Source organism: Salmo salar, chromosome ssa11 (genome assembly GCF_905237065.1).
Source record: "Salmo salar chromosome ssa11, Ssal_v3.1, whole genome shotgun sequence".
In the NCBI taxonomy this organism is placed as follows: Eukaryota; Metazoa; Chordata; class Actinopteri; order Salmoniformes; family Salmonidae; genus Salmo; species Salmo salar.
Window position 1 is genome coordinate 9857746 of NC_059452.1, and position 23772 is coordinate 9881517.

Genomic DNA, 23772 nt, shown 5'->3' on the forward strand with positions numbered 1-23772 from the left:
AGTCTCAGATCTGAATTTAGTTTTGATTCATTTCTGTAATAATTATTATTGCTGAGTCTACGAGTAATAACAAGCAGATCATGATCAGGAACGCATGTTTATTTCCAACGTTACATCAGTTTCCTTTGCATGTAGAGAAAATGAGAAGAAATAACAATCAATCGTCGTCATCACCGCCTGTTTTGTCAATAACTTTCTTCATCCACCTTCTCATACGGAAAAGATGGGTGTAGAATCCATATTTCCCATCCCTGTCACATCCTTCTCCCCAGGACACAATGCCGATCTGGTACCAACGGTTGTCATCTGGGCTCTGTGAATGAGGATATAAGTCATTGTCATGAGTATATCAAATAAAGCGGGGGATATGCAAGACATCTAATGAGTGAAGTTTGTGTTTCTCTAGTTGTATACCTTCATGACAAAGGGACCACCGCTGTCCCCTTCACAAGCGTCACCAGTTTTCTGTTCCTCTGGTTTGAAGCCTGAAAAGTACATGGGCATTGTGAGAAAGCATCATACTAATGGTAACACCTGTGATTCACCAATTTTTTTTATCAAGTCACACTGCACTAATTCACCTTTGGTTAACATATTGGATGGACTTGAGCTGCAGTATACAGCAATTACCACACTGAGATGAGAGCTGAGAACTGATACTCACCAGCACAGAACATGTTGTCAGTGATGCGGATAGAGGTAGAGTCCCTGCAGATATCCTGTTCAACGATGGGTAGATGGATCTGCTGGAGAACTGTGGGTAGAGACTTGGGGGAGGAACTCCATGTCTCATAAAGGTTCCCCCAGCCTGTCACACGGCCTTTATAGCCAGCAAACATCAGTCTTGAAGGAGAAATAGAAAAAAAAGGATGCTACCATTGCTAGTATGGGAAAAAGCTCAGGAATGTTAATAATTCCTATTTAATAATTACTGCTAGCTACGTTAAACTCTCTTACGTCTTAGCAACCTGCTTGGTTGGTAGACAGACGGGATGAATCTCATCGGTGAAAGCAATGGGCCTCCTCATGTGCAGCAGAGCAATGTCCCGGTTCAGGTTCTCCTTCCAGTTGTACTTGGGGTGGACAATTATCTCATCAATGGCCACAATCTTCTCTGTGCCCTTCTCAAACCTGGGATTAGGATGAAATACGGTATGAGCCAAGAATGTTTTGGTATGGCTATATTATTGTTTTGTCAAGTCTTATGGCATGTCATAGTTCACTGTTGAACTGTGCAAAAGTCAATGTGTATCGTTTGTTTAATACAGATAAAATGGGAAAATAGGAGATAACCACTCACTTAGCTCTGTTATGTTTGCCAAGGCGGACCAGGATGTCATTGATGGTGAAGTTTTTGTTCCATGGCGGGTAGAGGATGCAATGGGCTGCAGTGAGGATCCACTCGTCACTGATTAGACTGGCCCCACACAGCAGCTCCTGTGGGCTTTTCTTGTACAACATCACCTGCCTAACATCAAAGCATCCATGAAAAACAGGTATCATAATTTTCTTCTGCCAAATTACATCTATGCCTTTCTTTTTAGGCCGAGGCTGCGGATCTGACTTTTCCGGCCTTGTGCATTCCTCACGGTCAATCGTGAAATTATAATTATTCAGGTTTTACTGGTGAAACGTCCATGCGGCATCTGAATACCAACAATTTGATCTCCATCAGTTTCATGGGGATAAGCATTTAGATCTTCTTGAGTTATAGGCTACCGTTTCAAAGAAGCCTACAGTGTTGTTTTGAATGAATGTACAGTGAGTGTGTTTTAGAGCAGATGGTGTTAACAAACTGTAGTATAGCCAACCTGTGTTTTGTTTCAATCAAAGCACATATTTTGCCTAGTGACGTGCTTTTGAGTTTTGGCCACATGAGAAGAAAAAGACAATGTGATCGCAATCATCCTAAAATATAAGAAATAAGGTGGTGTTTTTTGTCTTACAGTAACTTTACTGTGCTATTATATTTGGTTATGCTATGTAGAATAGGCTACTATCATTATGTGATCTTGAAGACATTGATTCAGCTTTGATCTAACTTTATTAAAACGGGAACCAGTCGCCAGAGTAGCCCTGTTGTCTATGAGTAGAACAGAGACTGTGTGCATAGTAGAGAATCTCGCATGTGCAAAATCTTCGGGGGCCCTTGGCTGTCTGGAAGAAAGGTGCAGAAAAGTCAGATCTGTAGCCACTCCATTCTTTTAAAATTGGGCAATGCATCGACAACCCCAAAAAACATCCTCTAAATGACAGACACACAGATAACGTCCTTTCCCGCTCCCACCGTGTATATGGTCAAACATGATGACCATGATCCTAAGTAGTAGTCCTACGTAATGCAATAGAATAAATGTGGTGTTTTGAATACCATGGTGCACTGGCCACTTCTGCGTCAATCCCTTTAACAATACGGCCTCCTTGGTAGGAGTCAATCAGTTCTTGCTCTCTACCGTCCTTCTTACTTATCTTCTCAAACATGGGTCGCTCTCCGCACACTGAAAACAATTCAAAGTCATGAAAATAGAGTCTTTCCTCCTCTGTCTGCCATACCTTACACTTTACAGTGAGGGAAAAAGTATTTGATCCCCTGCTGATTTTGTACGTTTGTCTACTGACAAAGAAATGATCAGTCTATCATTTTAATGGTAGGTTTATTTGAACAGTGAGAGACAGAATAACAACAAAACAATCCAGAAAAACGCATGTCAAAAATATTATAAATTGATTTGCATTTTAATGAGGGAAATAAGTATTTGACCCCCTCTCAATCAGAAGGATTTCTGGCTCCCAGGTGTCTTTTATAAAGGTAACGAGCTGAGATTAGGAGCCCACTCTTAAAGGGAGTGCTCCTAATCTCAGCTTGTTACCTGTATAAAAGACACCTGTCCACAGAAGCAATCAATCACATTCCAAACTCTCCACCATGGCCGGGACCAAAGAGCTCTCCAAGGATGTCAGGGACAAGATTGTAGACCTACACAAGGCTGGAATGGGCTACAAGACCATCGCCAAGCAGCTTGGTGAGAAGGTGACAACAGTTGGGGCGATTATTCGCAAATGGAAGAAACACAAAATAACTGTCAATCTCCCTCGGCCTGGGGCTCCATGCAAGATCTCACCTCGTGGACTTGCAATGATCATGAGAATGGTGAGGAATCAGCCCAGAACTACACAGGAGGATCTTGTCAATGATCTCAAGGCAGCTGGGACCATAGTCACCAAGAAAACAATTGGTAACACACTATGCCGTGAAGGACTGAAATCCTGCAGCGCCCGCAAGGTCCCCCTGCTCAAGGAAGCACATATACATGCCCGTCTGAAGTTTGCCAATGAACATCTGAATGATTCAGAGGACAACTGTGTGGAAGTGTTGTGGTCAGATGAGACCAAAATGGAGCTCTTTGGCATCAATTCAACTCGCCGTGTTTGGAGGAGGAATGATGCCTATGACCCCAAGAACACCATCCCCCACCGTCAAACATGGAGGTGGAAACATTATGCTTTGGGGGTGTTTTTCTGCTAAGGGGACAGGACAACTTCACTGCATCAAAGGGACGATGGACAGGGCCATGTACCGTCAAATCTTGGGTGAGAACATCCTTCCCTCAGCCAGGGCATTGAAAATGGGTCATGGATGGGTATTCCAGGATGACAATGACCCAAAACACATGGCCAAGGCAACAAATGAGTGGCTCAAGAAGAAGCACATTAAGGTCCTGGAGTGGCCTAGCCAGTCTCCAGACCTTAATCCCATAGAAAATCTGTGGAGGGAGCTGAAGGTTCGAGTTGCCAAACGTCAGCCTCGAAACCTTAATGACTTGGAGAAGATCTGCAAAGAGGAGTGGGACAAAATCCCTCCTGAGATGTGTGCAAACCTAGTGGCCAACTACAAGAAACGTCTGACATCTGTGATTGCCAACAAGGGTTTTGCCACCAAGTACTAAGTCATGTTTTGCAGAGGGGTCAAATACTTATTTCCCTCATTAAAATGCAAATCATTTTATAACATTTTTGACATGCGTTTTTCTGGATTTTTTGTTGTTATTCTGTCTCTACTGTTCAAATTAACCTACCATTAAAATTATAGACTGATCATTTCTTTGTCAGTGGGCAAACGTACAAAATCAGCAGGGGATCAAATACTTTTTTTCCCTCACTGTATGTTAAAAACAAAATCCTAGCCAAAATTATACTACTTACCCAACTCTCCACTGCCAAAGCTCCGAGGGCTGAAGAAGGATTGTCTGGGCCCAGAGAGTGTTGTCCTTTCCCTTCCACCGGCCGCCTCCTCATAGTTATCTATTGGGTCATCTGAAAGAGAACAACAGTCCAGCACTCACAGTAAAGAGCATTTATGATACCTGTCAGATATTTTTTTTTCTTCAGTGTCCTAATATTTTAAGTGAATCATTTAAAACTGGAAAAAGTGTTGAAACAGCTCACCACACATCTCAAGGTCACAGTAGTCCACAGTGGTATTTCCATGCTGGTCCACATAGCACCAGGGTCCCTCCATATCTCCATCAGGGTTTCTACAGTGGTTCGTCACAAGTTTGACCTCTGGGATGAAATTCTTTCCTTTGCTGAGTGCCAATGCCTTTGGGGAGGCCCAAGGTAGACACTTTTTGCCATTCATGGTAACTGAGAGATCACCTGTATAATCCAAGCCATTGTTGGCCAGGCAGTCCTTCTTGGTGTACTTGGCTTTCCCATCCACTGTAGCAGATACTTTTGGGGGTACCCAAGGCTCACCTGTAAGGGAACAATCACAATAGAGGACCACTAAGACATATTGCAACAAGCAACATGCTCTGCACTTTGTTGTTGAACAAGGAGGCACATAAACCACCGATTGTCAGTGGAAAGGTACACCCAGCTCAGCAACAACATGCAACCAAATGTTGGTTATTATGCAGTAGTGAAATCATACCACATTTTGGGACTATGCATTGCTCTCTCCTGACTGTGGGATCCCTGGTGAAGCACCAAGGTCCTTCGGGAGTTTTGTCTGGGTTCCTGCAATAGTTCTCATACAGGGTGTCATCCAGCGAAGTATTGAACTCCCTAAGAAGAGATATTACCCCTCAGCAACAACATCACGAATGGAACAACTTTGAAATTACGTTCCTCAAGTTATGGGGTCAATAGTACATACGTAATTCTGTGTGGGAAGTTACTGGACCAGTACTGGCATGTTTTTCCTGAGGAAGTAGTGGAGATGGTACCGTTGTAGTTCACACCATTGCCCACTGAGCATTCTCCTGTAAGACGCAGGCCCACATAATATTTGAGAAACAGGATGTCCTGCTCAAAAAATGTATCTTTACATTATAACATTTTCCTGGTAGATTCCTCACACTTTTTAGCTGATTTCAACACAAACAACATTTAGTCAATAAATCATTGATGAACAGTGCCTTACAAAAGTATTCATCTCCCTTGGCGTTTTACCTATTTTGTTGCATTACCAGCTAATATAAATAGATTTTTATTTGGATTTCATATAATGGACATACACAAAATAGTCCAAATTGGTGAAGTGAAAAAAATAACTTGTTTAAAAAAAAATCTAAAACAGAAAAGTGGTGCGTCCATATGTATTCACCCCCTTTGCTATGAAGCCCCTAAATAAGATCTGGTGCAACCAATTACCTTCAGAAGTCACATAATTAGTTAAAAGAAGTCCATCTGTGTGCAATCTAAGTGTCACATGATCTCAGTATATATACACCTGTTCTGAAAGGCCCCAGAGTCTGCAATACCACTAAGCAAGCAGCACCATGAAGACCAAGGAGCTCTCCAAACAGGTCAAGGACAAAGTTGTGGAGAAGTACAGATCAGGGTTGGGTTATAAATAAATATCAGAAACTTTGAACATCCCACGGAGCACTATTAAATCCTTTATTAAAAAATTGAAAGAATATGGCACCACAACAAACCTTCCAAGAGAGGGCCATCCACCAAAACTCACAGACCAGGCAAGGAGGGCATTTATCAGAGAGGCAACAAAGAGACCAAAGATAACCGTGAAGGAGCTGCAAAGCTCCACAGTGGAGATTGGAGTATCTGTCCATAGGACTACTTTAAGCCATACACTCCACAGAGCTGGGCTTTACGGAAGAGTGTCCAGAAAAAATGCCATTGCTTAAAGAATAAAATAAGCAAACACATTTGGTGTTCACCAAAAGGCATGTGGGAGACTCCCCAAACATATGGAAGAAGGTACTCTGGTCAGATAAGACTCAAATTGAGCTTTTTGGCCATCAAGGAAAACGCTATGTCTGGCGCAAACCCAACACCTCTCATCACCCCGAGAACACCATGTGGGGATGTTTTTCATCGGTAGGGACTGGGAAACTGGTCAGAATTTTAGGATGGCGATAAATACAGGGTAATTCTTGAGGGAAACCTGTTTCAGTCTTCCAGAGATTTGAGACTGGGATGGAGGTTCACCTTCCAGCAGGACAATGATCCTAAGCATTTTGCTAAAGCAACACTCGAGTGGTTTAAGGGGAAACATTTAAATGTCTTGGAATGGCCTAGTCAAAGTCCAGACCTCAATCCAATTGAAAATCTGTGGTATGACTTAAAGATTGCTGTACACCAGCAGAACCCATCCAACTTGAAGGAGCTGCAGCAGTTTTGCCTTGAAGAATGGGCAAAAATCCCAGTGGCTAGATGTGCCCAAGCTTATAGAGACACTCCAAGAGACTTGCAGCTGTAATTGCTGCAAAAGGTGGCTCTACAAAGTATTGACTTTGGGGGGGTGAATAGTTATGCACGCTCAAGTAGTTTTTTTTGTCTTATTTCTTGTTTGTTTCACAAAAAATATTTTGTATCTTCAAAGTGGTAGGCATGTTGTATAAATCAAATGATACAAACCCCCCAAAAATCTATTTTAATTCCAGATTGTAAGGCAACAAAATAGGAAAAATACCAAAAGGGGGTGAATACTTTTGCAAGCCACTGTATTAGAAATGTGCAGTGTAATCAGGACATAATTATTACCACTGGCATCAATACACCCTCTCAAGGTTTTTATATTGTCCTTGACTCTCAGCAGTGAAGTGCCTTTGCAAGCTGTGAAGAAGACAAGCAAGAATTAGAAAACATGAGGAAATACTTGACTCTACTTGCTTATAATTGCCAAAGCCGATATTAATGTTTGTTTTTTAAGTATAAAAAGAGCATAGCATGTGTGGGAAGAGCAAAACGTGTGGGGTCACCGACACTGGGGCTAAAGCCTGTTCCTCAAACAAGTCCACTCACATCTCAGTTGCACTTTGTTCTGGTTCAATACCATCTATTTACATTGGGTGTTCTGACTGATGACTGCATATTCCATGGATAAGGTTTTGATAGAAAACACAAGTAATAACGAATAAAAACAAATACTTACCCAAATAGCTGCCCCAAAAGGCCTTCTAAATTAAGAAAGATCAATTTAGAGTTATTTGGGGAGAAATACTATAATCATACTTTATTATGCAAATAAACATAGTGTTACCCAGGTAAACAGAAAGTTCACGATTTAGTTACCAGTATATCAAGGTGAATATTAATGTGCTTTGCATGATACTTCAATCTAACAAGCCAGACATTCTCACCGTCTTGTCAGGCTTTTCAAAGACTTCACGGGCTTCTTCATGGTCACAGATCTCCTCGATGCACTCCCGTTCCAAGTTCCCAGGTTTCAACTCCTCAAGGAAGGAATTTGCCCGTTTAGCACGGATAAAAACCTGTGAGGCCTCCTTGCTGTTAAGAAATACTATAAACAAATATTTGATAACTCAACCTATTGTTTAGTGATATTATAACTGACAAATAACCCAATTCACATCAAGGAGTAACAGTTTAAGGGGTATACATTTTCAGAATATCGATATTTTGAAACTTGCTTGCTTTTGAGCTTTCAGGACTGGTAAATAAAAACTGATATCTTACCATTTTCACAAAGGGTGATCTGAAGAGTAGAAGAAAATAGTATAATGAAAATGAGAGTTGCGGGTATTCGACCCATTGTTGCGGATGGTTAAGACAGAACTCCTTGTAAAACCTAGGACATCACCAAACCTTCTCACCCACTCAAAATCCAGTACTCATTGAAACCCCCCACTTTCTGTTACATTGAAACACCTGGTTAATATTGAACCACTGTACTAAGACTGACTCGGGGCTGCACCTCCCACCTGGGTCATGTCAACAACATAAAATTGCACTCAGTATTTCCATTAAAGTTTCAACTATTACCTATAGCCATGGATACACTTTCCACACTATGTCAAGAATAGCTTTCTCCATTGTTTATTTTCTGTCAGGGCCTACTCATGGATTACTTTATATACAAATGTTTGCTATTAAGTAATTACAAGTGGAATATCAAATGATAAAGACAAAGGCAATGTCAAAAACACACAATAAATCAACCTTTTAAATACTGCTATTTGCTCATTTAGACTATGATAGTGTGTGCTGCATAGACAAGCATAGCAAACACACACTAAAGTTGCTCCAAACCAGAATATTTGCTGATTCAGTCTCGGACTGTCCCAACCATCTAAATATTTGCACCCTATTATTGAATGACGCATTGGATAAAGAGTGAAAGGTCAAAGTCTTGTTCAAAAACACATACAACTGTTGTAAAGCCACCACAGAGGTACTTCATTTCTCTATTTTAATTGGAGTCTTCAACAATAATGATCATCTTGTTGATGGCCCATATTTACAACAGTGTATTAAGATACAGTAAAGCTAATTTAAAAAGCCTTCATAAACATTCTCTAGACATCAAATATATTTTAGTCAGATAAAAAAAAGCTAACTATTCATGAGGATTTCTCTTTGTAACCATTAAGATATTTCCTAAAATACAGGGGCAGGTAGTTTTAGTACAGTCCTTGAAAATGACATTTGCTGTAGATAGTGGCTAGACAAGATCCACCACAGATATTTGCTGATATCTTTAACTCGTTGACAATTATGGCTCCTTTCTCCAGTAATCTAAATGGAGTATCCTGATGGTGATAACATATTTTATATTCATAACAAAATGTATTTTCCATATAAGTACTGCTTATTGTCTTCTTTTAGGTAAAGTACATCTAGCAGGCAAAACAACATTTTTTTCTTCACATTCTTGGTTTTATTTGAAGATTTAAAAAAAATAAAAACAGCAACAGAAAGCAAAATGGTGTGACTTGCAGTTTTAAACTCCTGTTTCTATCTCTATTGTCTCTGCCACAGAGCTCAGTCCGTCCTCTCCCTGTAGAATCACCAGGTTGCTGTGTGTTTTGTGCTCCCTTACCACAATGCACTTATCATTAGAATCTGAGACAACTATCTCAATGACATTCTCATTTAGCTGGATCTGGCCCACATCCTGTTCCAACCCTTCCTCTATTACCACAGAAGATATGGCATTATCATGATACGAGTCATAGGTGCTGACAATAACCTCCCCTGAGTTAGGCATGGCTAAGTCTTCGATGGCCTGAACATACACTACTGTCTGACTCTCTGTGTTCTCTTCAGTGACATCAACCCATGGCTTGACCTCTGTCTTGCGAGGGGTCTTTCTAGGTCTGCCTCTAGCAGGGGCAGAGTGGCTAGACTCCAGAGCTGCCAGAGCGTCAGCTAGCTCCCCAGATGTCCGATCTTCTCTGTTTTTATGGGAGAGCTGGTGGCGAACCAGGCTCTGCATCAGCGTGTAGCCAGCACCACATGCCTGACATTTGTAGGGCTTCTCCTCAAGGTGGGACTTCATGTGACGGCGTAGCTTGGTGGCCATGGTGTAGGCCTTCCCACACACCTCACACTTGTGAGGTCTCTCCCCTGTGTGTAAACGTTCGTGGGCCCGCAAGGTGTGGGGGTCCCGCAAGGCTTTGCCACATATAGGGCAGAGGTAGACTTCCCCTGTGTGTGATATGAGGTGTCTGCGGAGTTCAGGCACCTGTGAGAAGTACTGATTACAATGGTTACACTTGTAAGGCTTTTCCCCTGTGTGGATGCGTAGATGCCCCAAAAGGTTTCCCCGCTGTCGGAATGTCTTACTGCAGTGGGGACAGGCATAAGGCCGTTCTCCTGTGTGCAAGCGCATGTGATTCCTAAGGGAGCCCGAATTGGCCAGTTCTTTATCGCAGACAGGGCACTTGAGCTTAGGAGCATGGTAATTTTCTTCCTTGGCGCGGTGGGCCTCCCTATGAATACGTAATGAAGGCCGGCGGGCAAAAGCCTTCCCACAGATATCGCAGACAAAAGGCCTCTCTCCTGTATGGAGAACTTCATGCTCCTTCAGATCCCGTTTCAGGCCATAGCTCTTGTCACACTGCTGGCACTTGAATGGCCTCTCTCCCTTATGCATTAGAAGGTGGGCCCTGAAGTTCTCTTGGGAGCTGTAATTCTTACCACACTCTGTGCATAAGTAAGGCTTTAGGTCCGAGTGAGTGAATTTGTGCTTCTTCAGGTGACAGAGCTGAAAGAAACTCTTGTCACACTCGTCACATGTATACCTCCTTTCCCTGATGTTAAAGATGTCTGGAGCTGTCATAAGCTCCTCCGGGTTTTTCTTCCCCCCTTTGTCACTATCCTTTGGGATTTCATCTGAGCTTATATTTTCTCTATCTTTTATGTCTGTTTCTTGGCAAGCTTGTCCATTTTCATCACCAACTCTGGACATAACCTCCAATGTTTTGCGCCCTTGAAGACGCTTGTGGATGCAGCTGACTAATGAATGCACCTTCCTGGGTTTAGCAGCCAGTCTGCAACTGGCCCTGACAACCTGTGGCCCCTGTTCCTCCTGGGGTTTTCTTACCACATTACCTGGTTCTTCACTGCTCTTTGGAGGCTCGTCTGCAGGACTCACAAGTTTGTCCTCATTAGAGCATGGCACATTGGTTATTTCTGGAGTGAAACATTCTGTTTTTATTATTTTGCCTGAGTCAACTTCTCCATTCTGTTCCATTGTTTTCTCACCCCTGGAATGAGAGTCTCTCACACATCTCTTTTTCATTTTGTAGATAAGAGGTTTGGTCCTTTTGATTCCAGCCTGGCTTTTCTCCTCCTCCACCACCATAGACTCTGTAGACCCCAGTGGAGAAGTTGACATGTCTGAATCTTCAGTGTGCTCCTCGGGCTCTGTAAGACATACAAATATCTTCCACGTAACATTTCGGAAACAACTATCCAAATATTAAATGTCATCATTTCATAACATCATCCTTATTTGTAAAGAATGTATTAGTTAGTGTGTATTAAGAATGTGGGTGTCAGGCTACCTGTAAGCTTGAGCTCTTGCTCCATGGAGTTTACACCTGGGGATCTCTCCTCCCTGGACTTGCGAGGTGTAACTTGTTTGCGAGGTTTGCCTGGTGTTGTTAGTGACCCTCCTTGGCTTCCATCGTGTTCCAGAGGATCAGCTAGGAAACTCCAAAGCAGAAGTTCTGTCCCTGGGTTGATGTCTTTGCAGGCCCTTAGACAGAGACTTCCATCCACCTCATGAACAGTAACATTCTGTTCATCCTTTCTCCTTGCATTACAGGCAAATCTGCATAAAACAAAGAGGGTTTCTCTCTCCCAATGACCAAATTAAATGTGTGACAGTAATGTTAATGTGTTTGATACAGCTGAGCGCTACAACAACAAAAAATTACCATTGGGTTATTCTTCTTTACCTAGAGACACCTACCTAATCCAATAGCACCTGTCCCAAAGATGCCCCTTGATTATCGTCTGATATGCTTCTTCCATCAAGCTCTGACGACAACAAATGTGTTACATTCAATACATTTGCAATGTTATAGAAACTTGAGCAAGTGTGTGCCTCCGCCATCACAACCACTCTGATACATACCTCTGTAAAGTCTTCACTTTGGTCAAAGGTGTTGCTTTGGTTTTCCACACCCAGAAGCATCCCTTTCTGCAGAGCATGTCCTACACACCAGAGCCCCAACTGGCCATCATTTGCTAGAGAGGGGCCCACTGTCAGTCCACGAGGAACAGCATTCAGCACACTGTGTAGGAAGTCCTGGTTTAGGGATGGGCCCCTCATACCCAGAGAGTCCATCCTACTCTCTGTAGCCACAAAATGTAGAGACTCTTAAAAATGCTAATGTTTTGAACGTCGTTTACAATGACTAGCTTACAATGACACACAAAAAAAATGCACGTTTTGGATGTCATCTACAATGACTAGCTACATTGGAAGTTGAAACCTATCTCCTTGATTTGTGTTTCAAGCTGTCATTGATACAGTACAGCAGCCACATATACAATGTATACACCATAGGAATATAGCTAGCTGAGCTTTATGGCCATCGTTTATCAATAATTGTGTGTGACATGCATACGTGATTGCGTGGACCTGGCGGGTGGCAAGCTTTGTCGTGACAACTTATGTATACATGCGCATGCGCGGACAAGGCAACAAATTTCAGCACTAATGTAAGCCCCTGTCAAAACCATTAGCCAACGTTAACAGAATTTGCTCACTAACAAAAGTTGGCCTGCTTAACTGAAAACAGTACACGTCGACAAGGGGCAGTGAGTAAGTTTGTCAATGAATTGTGACACAGACAGTAAATTATTATGAAGAAGCACAAGCCAACTATTAACTGGCGCGCTAGCAAGCTATGATTTCAGTAGCTAACGTTAGCTCGAACAGGCGAGTATATATCAGAACTCTAGAAACCGTAGTTATTTAGCTTGATAGCTAGTTAAAAACGAACGTTAACGCTTTTTTATTTGTTCTTGGTGGCAGTGATGATGCTAACTAACAAACTCAAGCTACTGTTTTTGATACCATGCATGCTACATTGTTGTTGTCTGGCTAACCAGTCGACGACAGTGTGAACATGATACTACGATTAGGATATCAAACATATTTCAAGTAGACGTTCGATTCGCGGCAATAACACGAACATATTTCAACTAACTCAGGATATCCACAGGGTCTTGGCCAATTTGTATCATTCGTTTTTTCCATTTGAAAACTCCGGGAAAATCATCGTTCTCCAGCCGAGGACAGAATCCGGAAGTCCTCAAGTTCCTTTCTATCGTAACATTCCGACAGGAAACATGTCATTTGACTCACATAGTAAATGCTATATTTATTCAAATTCGAATGGTTAAAAAGTCAGATGACTATATGATATAGTCATGGATCTTTAGCTATCGTACCTTGTTGTTTTTTTCCAACTAGCTAATTTACAACATATATTTGTCAGCAGCAATAGGAACTCATGTACGTTGTCTCATAGAGCAAGTGCCTGGTCCCATTTATGGTTTTGCCATTGCCAGACTGAAATTGAATGTCGAGTTTATTTTAAATACTAGGACTAATTGTATTACCTGATCCACCTGTATTCATGAACTGCCATTATATTATGCTTTTTCTACCAACAGACTTGACATGGTATGCTGAGGTGGGGAGTCTGGGGACCTATGCACTATGGCAGAGTCACTTGCCATCCAGGACCATTCAACAGAAGCAGAACTATGCACCAAGTAGTAATATGAATCAATTTGGCCTAGTAGCCAGCAGATTGCTTACAGCTGCAGACAGGCTAGGGTCGGACAGGCTTCTTGTGTAAATTAAGACACAGCGCCGGCTCCGAAAATGTACCTCAATCCAGGGATGAGAAATGTGTTGTACTCCGAATTGTCCCATTATCCCAACTGTTACACCGAGATGATTGAACGACTGCTAAAATAACAGTGGAGCCGGCGCGAGTTATGGCTCGCAAAACGTACCTCAATCCAGGGATGAGAAATGCATTGAACTTCTGAATTGTCCCATTATCCCAACTGTTACACAGAGAAGATCAAATAGCAGTTGTTCAATCGTCTCAGTGTAACAGTTGGGATAATGGGACAATTCGGAGTACAACACGTTCCTCATCCCCGGATTGAGGTACGTTTTGCGAGCCATATCTCGCACCAACTCTGATGTGTCTTAGTCTACACAGAAAGCCTGTCTGACCCTAGTGCAGCTGTAAGCAAGCGGGTTGGATCTGCTGGATAGCCTAGTAGTAGCTATGTGTTCTATCCTCTACTAATCAATGATTTGCTGTTTTGATCAGTGGAGGCTGCTGAGGGAAGGACGGCTCATAAAATGTGCCTGAAATAGAGTATAATGGATGAAATGGAGTGAAAGGAATCAAACACATGAAAACCATTCCATTCCAGCCATTATTATGAGTCGTCCTCCCCTCAGCAGCCTCCACTGGTTTTCATATAGCCTAGTCTGTTTTAATATCTGCTGCCTTGATAGCCCATCTTGACAGGTTAGTTGAATAAATGGATGCTAATCAGGTGCAGTTATAAAAATAAAACATTTGACGCTCATCCAGAGATTGCACAGTCACTTTACTTCTACCTACATACATATTACCTCAACTAACCTGTGTCCCCGCACATTGACTCTGTACTGGTACCCTCTGTATATAGCCTCACTACTGTTATTTTACGGCTGCTCTTTAAGAAAAAGAAGTGTTTAGTAAAAACAAATAAAACATTTTTCATTAAAGCTGCATGTTGGTTAAGGGCTTGTAACTAAGCATTTCACTGTAAGGTCTACACCTGTTGTATTCAGCGCATGTGACAAATAAAATGTGATTTGATTGTGATATGCTATAATCTTATAGTGAAATAAAAGACATTGAGTCCTTTGAGACAGAAGGAGCCAACCAGAGATTGAAAGTCGACCACTTGCTTTTCACCACTGAAAGACACCAAAAATGTTACTTCTGGTGTGAGTATTAGATATTTCTGTCCAGTGCCTTTACACACAGACTCTCACTAAGAGCCTTAGACTACGACTAAGAGCAGCTGAACTGTGTTTGACTGTTTCATTTGTTCTGATACTTTGATACATTTCCCAGTGCCACTAGGCCTATCATTTCTTTATGTGAATATTGCTAATGAAATGTACTCTACAACTTCTATTGTTGGTGTGGTATTGTTTTTTCATCCATGCATCATTGCTGTAATTTTTAAAATAATTTTACCTTCAAATTATATTGCTTAAAATGTACCTTTGTCATGCCTTACAGTTTGTGAAGAGTGCAAAGACAATTTTATTGATGAATGCCCCACACATGGCCCTCCAGTTTTTGTGCCTGACACCCCTGTGCCAGTGGGTGTCCCAAACCGTGCCGCCCTTACTACCCCTAGTGGCATTGAGGTCATTCAGGGAGGCAGTGAGGTGGACGTGTACTGCGTAGACAAAGACATTCCTAGGGGGGCACTATTCGGTCCTTACCAGGGTGAAGTGGTGTCACAGGACAAGTCCTCTGGTTTCTTCCCCTGGATGGTAAGTTGAATCCACAAACCTTACTATGTTTTGCAATTCACTTTTCACTAGTATATGGTATGACTCATGAAATTGTCTTCCTAACTTCATGCACCATATGTAACTTTAAGGCTCTCGCATCTACGTATTTATGTCACTGATTTTTATCCCTAGTTGGTGGACAAAAACAACTCATACAAATCCATTGATGGTAGCGACGAAACCAAAGCCAACTGGATGAGGTATGTCCGAAACTCTTCAGAGGACGTTGAGCGAAACCTGACAGCCTTCCAGCATGGCGAGCACATCTACTTCCGGGTGTGCCGGGACCTGTCAGTGGGAGAGAGGCTTCGGGTATGGTACAGCGATGACTACATGGACCGATTACACCGCATGTCCCAGGACACCATTGACAGCAACATGGCCACAGGTAACACTCCTACCTCATCCCTTTGCCAGCCCTCTAGTTAACTACCAAACTTATTTTATTGCTTTCCAGAGTGCTACAATGTGTGTACTGTTCTACCCATATCATTGATCTAAGATCTCCTAAATAGTTATTCTAAGAAATTCAATAGTATGACATTTTGACCACCAGGGGGAACCATGTTGCAAAATACATGCAGAAGCTCAAACAATGAATGGCAATATCAAACCAGTAGTCACCTTTTTGAAATTAATACTTCATGTATCAGCATGTCGTTTTATGCACAAATATAGTTAATAAAGAGGATTTTGTCATTTTATTATGTAAGAATGATTACATGTTTGTTTATATTATTATAGGCAGTTTTAAGGTGCTTACCCGTCAGAGGCTGATCAAGTTAAACTTGGGGTTTTGAATGATCTTGTCTCCCTCCACAACAGTTGAAAAGGACTCACGAGTGTGGTCAAGTCCCTGGAATGTTACAGCACGGGACCGGGAGGCCAACCAGGCCCTCATCGAGCACTACGGGTGCCCAGAGATCCAGGGCCTACTGAACGACCGGACAACCAGAACCAAGCATATCTTTGAGATCATCGCCAGTCGGATGGAGGCACAGGGCTTCCTGATCAGTGAGAACTCCTGGCAGGCTGGCAAGCGATGCTTCCAAAAGTGGCGCAACATGGAGCGCACGTACAAAGACTATGTGCTGGCGTCCAGGAGGACTGACGCTGGACGCAAGAAACAGCCCGAGTTCTTTGACCAGTTCCATGCACTCATGGGCCAGAGGCTGAGCTCCAAGCTGGCTGCTGCTGACACCCCAGCCAGGGCGTTGACCAAGCTGAAGCCTAAAGCTGTAGCACCAACTCCAAGCCTGCCCCTCTATGCTATTGTAGGCCATCCAGTCAACCTCGGTATCCCCTCCACCTCCAGCCCAGAGTCAGAGATTGGAGTCTATGAAGGCACCACTGAGCCTGAACCGCTAGCCAGGAAGTCCAGGAGCGAACGGTTCCCACATCCCAAGATACTCCAGTCAAATGCGGAGGAGGAGAGGACAGAGAATCAACTCCAAAAGGGGAGGAGGAGGTCATGGCTTGGGGATGACAGAGGTACACGTGTTATGACGTTGAATCTTAGCAGATGGCCTATAACTGAAAAGGACACAGACATTTTCAACATCATTGACAGTCTTTGTGTAATAACTCTTCATTTTTCTCTGTCTTCCTATCCACGTCTCTAGCTGCTGAGAACGGTGGGTCCCTGCCTGTGTGGTCGGAGCGGAAAGTGATCAGTCAGGACATTGAGGCAACGGAGGCTTTAGTAGAGCTGTACAGCTCTCCAGAGATCCAGGGACTGATCAGGGAGAACAAGACCCGAACCAAGAGGATCTTTGAGATCCTAGCTAGCAGGCTGAAGGAGCAAGGCTTCCCCATCAGTGATGTGCCTGAGCAGGCGGGGGAGCGATGCTTCCAGAAGTGGCAGAACCTGTCGAGGGCGTACAAGGAGTACGCCCTCCACCCAGAGAAGGCTGACATGGCCAAGAGGAAGCTTCCAGCCTACTTCAACAGGCTCCAGGACCTCATAAGCCACCGGCTCAGCCTTCAACTATTTGAAGACTCCCCCGAGCCTGATGGCAGCATGGGAGATGCTGAGGCAGATGCAGGGGTTGAGGACATAAGCCAGAATCTGTTACACATTGTGGAGGTGCCAGCGAGCCCCATTGACATTGTCAGTCCCCCCTCCACTTCTGCCTCCGTCTCCTCTTCACAAAGAGGAAACCACCTCCATGTTAGACCTAGTGGGCGAAAGAGAAGGAGGATGGCAGATATATTGGATGTCTTTCAGGGTTATAGGGAGGAGGACAAACGATTGCAAGAAGAGAAGGAAAGGAGGGCAGAGGAGCGCTTTAATCAGCTGCGAAGCCTTCTGCAGCAACAGCACACCGAGACTAAGGCGGTGATGAGAGAACTGAACAATTCCATGAAGACGAATTGAAAAAAAAACCTATGATATATATATAGTTTGGACACACCTACTCATTCAAGGGTTTTTCTTTATTTTTACTATTTTCTACATTGTAGAATAATAGTGAAGACATAACAACTATGAAATAACACATATGGAATCATGTAGTCACCAAAAAAGTGTTAAACAAATCAAAATATATTTTATATATGAGATACTTCAAATAGCCACCCTTTGCCTTGATGACAGCTTTGCACACTCTTGGCATTCTCTCAACCAGCTTCATGAGGAATGCTTTTCCAACGGTCTTGAAGGCGTTCCCACATATGCTCAGCACTTGTTGGCTGCTTTTCCTTCACTCTGCGGTCCGACTCACCCCAAACCATCTCAATTTGGTTGAGGTCGGGGGATTGTGGAGGCGAGGTCATCTGATGCAGCACTTATCACTCTCCTTTTTGGTGAAATAGCCCTTACACAGCCTGGAGGTGTGTTGTGTCATTGTCCAGTTGAAAAACAAATGATAGTCCCACTAAGCCCAAACCAGATGGGATGGCGTATCACTGCAGAATGCTGTGGTAGCCATGCTGGGTAAGTGTGCCTTGAATTCTAAATAAATCACAGACAGTGTCACCAGCAAAGCACCCCCACACCATCCCACCTCCTCCTCCATGCTTCACGGTGGGAACTACACATGCGGAGATCATCCATTCACCTACTCTGCGTCTCACAAAGACACGGCGGTTCGAACCAAAAATCTAAAATTTGGACTCATCAGACCAAAGGACAGATTTCCACCGATCTAATGTCCATTGCTCCTGTTTCTTGGCCAAAGCAAGTCTCTTCTTCTTATTGGTGTCCTTTAGTAATGGTTTCTTTCCAGCAGTCTGACCATGAAGGCCTGATTCACGCAGTCTCCTCTGAACAGTTGATGTTGAGATGTATCTATTACTTGAACTCTGTGAAGCATTTCTGAGGCTGGTAACTCTAAACAGCGTATCCTCTGCAGCAGAGGTAACTCTGGGTCTTCCTTTCCTGTGGCAGTGCTCATGGAAGACAGTTTCATCATAGCGCTTGATGGTTTTTGTGGCTGCACTTGAAGAAACTTTCAAACTTCCTGAGATTTTCCGGATTGACTGACCTTCATGTCTTAAAGTAATGATGGACTGTCATTTGTCTTTGCTTATTTGAGCTGTTCTTTCCATAATATGGACTTGGTCTTTTACCAGATAGGGATCTCTTCTGTATACCAACCCTACCTTGTCTCAACACAACTGATTGGCTCGCATTAAGAAGGAAAGAAATCCCACATATTAACTTTTAACAAGGCACACCTGTTAATTGAAATGCATTCCAGGTGACTACCTCCTGAAGCTGGTTGAGAGAATGCCAAGAGTGTGCAAAGCTGTCATCAAGGCAAAGGGTGTGTAATGACTGTACTGTGAGGATCCAGATGGGTCGGATTAGCTTTTCAGTGGATGTCTTCGGCCAGACCCTCTCACCCACAGAGGGGGAGGTCGGAGCTGGTGGGGGGTTGACAGTTCACACCCTATTGTAAAATCAGGGATTAGAACTTTCAGCTATCTCCCTCTCCAAAATCACACAGGAATGTGCCTTTGTTTTCACAGACATTTCCCGACGAAACTCTAACATGTTCTAAAGCGAATATTGTAACAATATTTAGAACATAGAATGTGGGGAATGGTCAGAGGCGATCTAAAGAGTAATAATGTAATTTTGGTTGTTATTTTGTGATGTTATAAGAAAAATTATAAAGGAAATACTGTAACTTGAAAAGTATACACACTACATGTACGAAGTCTCCATCCTACCCGTTGTGTATGAAATATAAAAAATTATGAAAGTGTTTTTGTTGACCTTTTCATACTGGAGTTCCAAATACATCTAATATCTATTTTATGCACGAGATGTCAGAATACGCTAACTGTTCAAACAGGACAGTTAATCTGCGCTGCTCTCAAACCAAGGCACGATGCCTGTTTTTATTTATAGACTGTTTCAACTTGTCAATTTCAAATTATTTTCTAACAGGTGTGTTCCGCCTCCTTATTAATTCACATAAAAGTAGGCCATTTCACTTTTGCGGACAACACATTTTTTGGGCATTACTGACCCGGACAAACTTCCCTAAGCACCAATTGTTTCTGCAAATCAAGTCTACAGAAATTTGCGCATCTCCAGTCAAAACAGGACCTGCACATACGTGTTCATATTTTCCATCTGGTGCCCGCATCACATTCATTGTTGTTTTCATTACTACATGATAATACATTTGGAAATGTGTGCATTCATATCAAAGTAAGTGCCTTATTACGTTATAATAGTTTCTGTATGTCGTGTTATGTCGTTTCTACTGTAGCTCACTGAATGTATGTAGTATAATATATACTACACATGCAGAGATCATCCGTTCACCCACACCGCGTCTCACAAAGACACGGCGGTTGCAACCAAAAATCTTGAATTTGGACTCCAAACCTAAGGACAAATTTCCACTGGTCAATTGCTCGTGTTTCTTGGCCCAAGCAAGTCTTTTCTTCCTATTTATGTCCTTTAGTAGTGGTTTCTTTGCAGCAATTCGACCATGAAGGTCTGACTCACACAGTCTCCCCTGAACAGTTGATGTTGAGATGTGTCTGTTACTTGAACTCTGTGAAGAATTTATTTGGGCAATTTTTGCCATTTCTGAGGCTGGTAACTCTAATGTACTTATCCTCTGAAGTAGAGGTAACTCCGGGTCTTCCTTTCCTGTGGCAGTCCTCATGAGAGCCAGTTTCATCATAGTGCTTGATGGTTTTTGTGACTGCACTTGAAGAAACTTTCAAATTTCTTGAAATTTTCCGTATTGACTGACCTTCATGTCTTAAAGTAATGATGGACTGTTGTTTCTCTTTGCTTATTTGAGCTGTTCATAATATGGACTTGGTCTTTTACCAAATAGGTCTATTTTCTGTATATCCACCCTACCTTGTCACAACACAACTGATTGTCTCAAATGCATTAAGAAGGAAAGAAATTCCACAAATTAACTTTTAACAAGGCACACCTGTTAATTAAAATGTATTCCAGGTGACTACCTCATGAAGCTGGTTGAGAGAGTGTGCAAAGCTATCATCAAGGCAAAGGGTGGCTATTTGAAGAATCTCAAATATAAAATATTTTCTGATTTGTTTAACACTTTTTTGGCTACTACATGATTCCATATGTATTATTTCCTGCAAATAAATGCTCTAAATGTCAATATTTTTATTTGGAATTTGGGAGAAATGTTGTCAGTAGTTTATAGAATAAAACAACAATGTTCATTTTACCCAAATACATACCTATAAATAGTAAAACCATAGAAACTGATCATTTTGAGGTGGTCTCTTAATTTTTTCCAGAGCTGTATATACATACATATGTGTGTATGTACAGATGAAGTCGGAAGTTTACATACACTTAGGTTGGAGTCATTAAAACTTGTTTTTCAACCACTCCACAAATTTCTTGTTAACAAACTATAGTTTTGGCAAGTCGGTTAGGACATCTACTTTGTGCATGAGACAAGTAATTTTTCCAACAATTGTTTACATACAGATTATTTCACTTATAATTCACTGTATCAGAGTTCCAGTAGGTCAGAAGTTTACATACACTTAGTTGACTGTGCCTTTAAACAGCTTGGAAAATTCCAGAAAATGATGCCATGGTTTTAGAAGCTTCTGATGGGCTAATTGACATCATTTGAGTCAATTGGAGGTGTACCTGTGGATGTATTTCAAGGCTTACCTTTCAACTCAGTGCCTCTTTGCTTGACATCACGGGAAAATCAAAAGAAAGTAGCCAAGACCTCAGAATTTTTTTTTTTAGACCTTCACAAGTCTGGTTCATCCTTGGGAGAAATTTCCAAACGCCTGAAAGAACCACGTTCATCTGAACAAACAATAGTATGCAAGTATAAACACCATGGGACCACGCAGCTGTCATACCGCTCAGGAAGGAGACGCGTTCTGTCTCCTAGAGATGAACGTACTTTGGTGCGAAAAGTGCAAATCAATCCCAGAACAACAGCAAAGGCCCTTGTGAAGATGCTGGAGCAAACCGGTACAAAAGTATCAATATCCACAGTAAAACGAGTCCCATGTCGACATAGCCTGAAAGGCCGCTCAGCAAGGAAGAAGCCATTGCTCCAAAATCGCCATAAAAAAGCCAGACTACGGTTTGCAACTGCACATGGGGACAAAGATCATACTTTTGGAGAAATGTCTTCTGGTCTGATGAAACAAAAATAGAACTGTTTGGCCATAATGACCATCGTCATGTTTGGAGGAAAAAGAGGGATGCTTGCAAGCCGAAGAACACCATCCCAACCGTGAAGCACGGGGGTGGCAGCATCATGTTGTGGGGGTGCTTTGCTGCAGGAGGGACTAGCATCATGAGGAAGGAAAATGATGTGGATATATTGAAGCAAAATCGCAAGACATCAGTCAGGAAGTTAAAACTTGGTCGCAAATGGATCTTCCAAATGGACAATGACCCCAAGCATACTTCCAAAGTTGTGGCAAAATGGCTTAAGGACAACAAAATCCTGTCCTTTGCTGTTGTTCTTGGATTGATTTGCACTTTTCGCACCAAAGTACGTTCATCTCTAGGAGACAGAACACGTCTCCTTCCTGACGGCTGCGTGGTCCCATGGTGTTTATACTTGTGTACTATTGTTTGTACAGATGAACGTGGTACCTTCAGGCGTTTGGAAATTGCTCCCAAGGATGAACCAGACTTGTGGAGGTAATTTTTCCATGTCAAGCAAAGATGCACTGGGTTTGAAGATAGGTTTGAAGATAGGCCCTGAAATACATCCACAGGTACACCTCCAGTTGACTCAAATGATGTCAATTTTTTAAAACCATGACATCATTTTCTGGAATTTTCCAAGCTGTTTAAATGCACAGTCAACTTAGTGTATATAAACTTCTGACCCACTGGAATTGTGATACAGTGAATTATCAGTGAAATAATCTGTATGTAAACAATTGTTGGAAAAATTACTGGTGTCATGCACAAAGTAGATGTCCTAACCGACTTGCCAAAACTAGTTTGTTAACAAGAAATGTGTGGATTGGTTGTAATATGAGTTTTAATGACTCCAACCTAAGTGTATGTAAACTTCCGACTTCAAATGTGTGTATATATATACTGCTCAAAAAAATAAAGGGAACACTTAAACAACACATCCTAGATCTGAATGAAAGAAATAATCTTATTAAAGGTGGAGGTTATTAAAAGTATTTAATAAGATTATTTCTTTCATTCAGATCTAGGATGTGTTGTTTAAGTGTTCCCTTTATTTTTTTGAGCAGTATATATTAAAAAAGACAACTGCCTGGAAACGTTGGATGATTTATTGTTACTTTATATCCAACCACTGCCTCTGCACCAGTTAATTTACATAACAATGTAGCTACATCATTAGTTGGAAGTGCTGTTGTTTAGGGCTATAAAGTATATGCGCATTGCACACCATTGCATGCATAATGATTGCACTACTTGCACACAAGCATATATCTTAAGAAATAGGCAGGAATATAATGGCCATGGCATACTAAAACAATCTGGCAAATGATCATTCAAAATCTCATGAAGATGTACATTTTTTTAAGACCTAACTTTCAATATCTACAAACGATGACTTAAGGCCTAAGTACAATAACACACAAAATAAGAAATTTGTTGAAATTATTTAATAGAAAAAAATTGACATTTATTTTAACATGGAAATTGCAACACTTTTATTACAGCATAAAATATAAGCCTGTGATTGTGAGTCGGAGTAGGCTCCGTACTGTGAGTAGGGTTTACGTAGGTGTATTGACTGCGATTAACCCCTTGTTCCACTTTAAGGGTGATATGCTTTACAACAACAAAAAAACTCAGCATACAGTATTACCAGTGTTCTTGTACATTCAACACCTTGCATGTGAAACAGCCATACTTTAGTAGTCAATAAGTTATTTAATAGGTTGATTATATTCTGGTCTGTTACAGGAAATCTTTGTTTTTTGTTAAATGGCTTGGATGAGTGATATTAATA

General features: G+C 41.9%; 3 protein-coding genes across 6 annotated transcripts; 1 reads left to right on the plus strand and 2 right to left on the minus strand.

Moving 5' to 3' along the window:
• Positions 1 to 78: 78 nt before the first annotated feature.
• Positions 79 to 8247, minus strand: LOC106561958 (prothrombin). Its single transcript, XM_014126444.2, has 14 exons — positions 7948 to 8247; positions 7611 to 7771; positions 7403 to 7427; positions 7012 to 7083; positions 5159 to 5264; positions 4934 to 5067; positions 4447 to 4755; positions 4204 to 4314; positions 2372 to 2498; positions 1301 to 1468; positions 958 to 1131; positions 665 to 843; positions 415 to 485; positions 79 to 313 (listed from the first exon to the last, which is right to left on the minus strand). The coding sequence occupies exons 1-14, from the start codon at positions 8021 to 8023 to the stop codon at positions 158 to 160; spliced, it is 1869 nt and encodes a 622-aa protein (XP_013981919.1). The 5' UTR covers positions 8024 to 8247; the 3' UTR covers positions 79 to 157.
• Positions 8248 to 8663: 416 nt separating this feature from the next.
• Positions 8664 to 13056, minus strand: znf408 (zinc finger protein 408). 2 transcript variants are annotated; one of them, XM_014126437.2, is made up of 5 exons: positions 12936 to 13056; positions 11855 to 12075; positions 11690 to 11757; positions 11280 to 11548; positions 8664 to 11139 (listed from the first exon to the last, which is right to left on the minus strand). In XM_014126437.2, exons 1-5 carry the CDS (start codon positions 12970 to 12972, stop codon positions 9212 to 9214), a joined length of 2523 nt encoding a protein of 840 aa, XP_013981912.1. In that variant the 5' UTR covers positions 12973 to 13056; the 3' UTR covers positions 8664 to 9211. The 2 variants fall into 2 exon arrangements, with proteins under 2 accessions (XP_013981912.1, XP_013981913.1); XM_014126438.2 differs by having other exon boundaries at positions 11855 to 12014; positions 12936 to 13040.
• On the plus strand, positions 12373 to 17825 carry LOC106561957 (uncharacterized). 3 transcript variants are annotated; one of them, XM_014126443.2, is made up of 7 exons: positions 12373 to 12444; positions 13405 to 13506; positions 14646 to 14752; positions 15054 to 15313; positions 15467 to 15722; positions 16160 to 16825; positions 16957 to 17825. In XM_014126443.2, the coding sequence occupies exons 2-7, from the start codon at positions 13451 to 13453 to the stop codon at positions 17709 to 17711; spliced, it is 2100 nt and encodes a 699-aa protein (XP_013981918.1). In that variant the 5' UTR covers positions 12373 to 12444; positions 13405 to 13450; the 3' UTR covers positions 17712 to 17825. The 3 variants fall into 3 exon arrangements, with proteins under 3 accessions (XP_013981918.1, XP_013981916.1, XP_013981917.1); XM_014126441.2 differs by having other exon boundaries at positions 12413 to 12547; XM_014126442.2 differs by having other exon boundaries at positions 12426 to 12543.
• The last annotated feature ends 5947 nt before the right edge of the window (positions 17826 to 23772 follow it).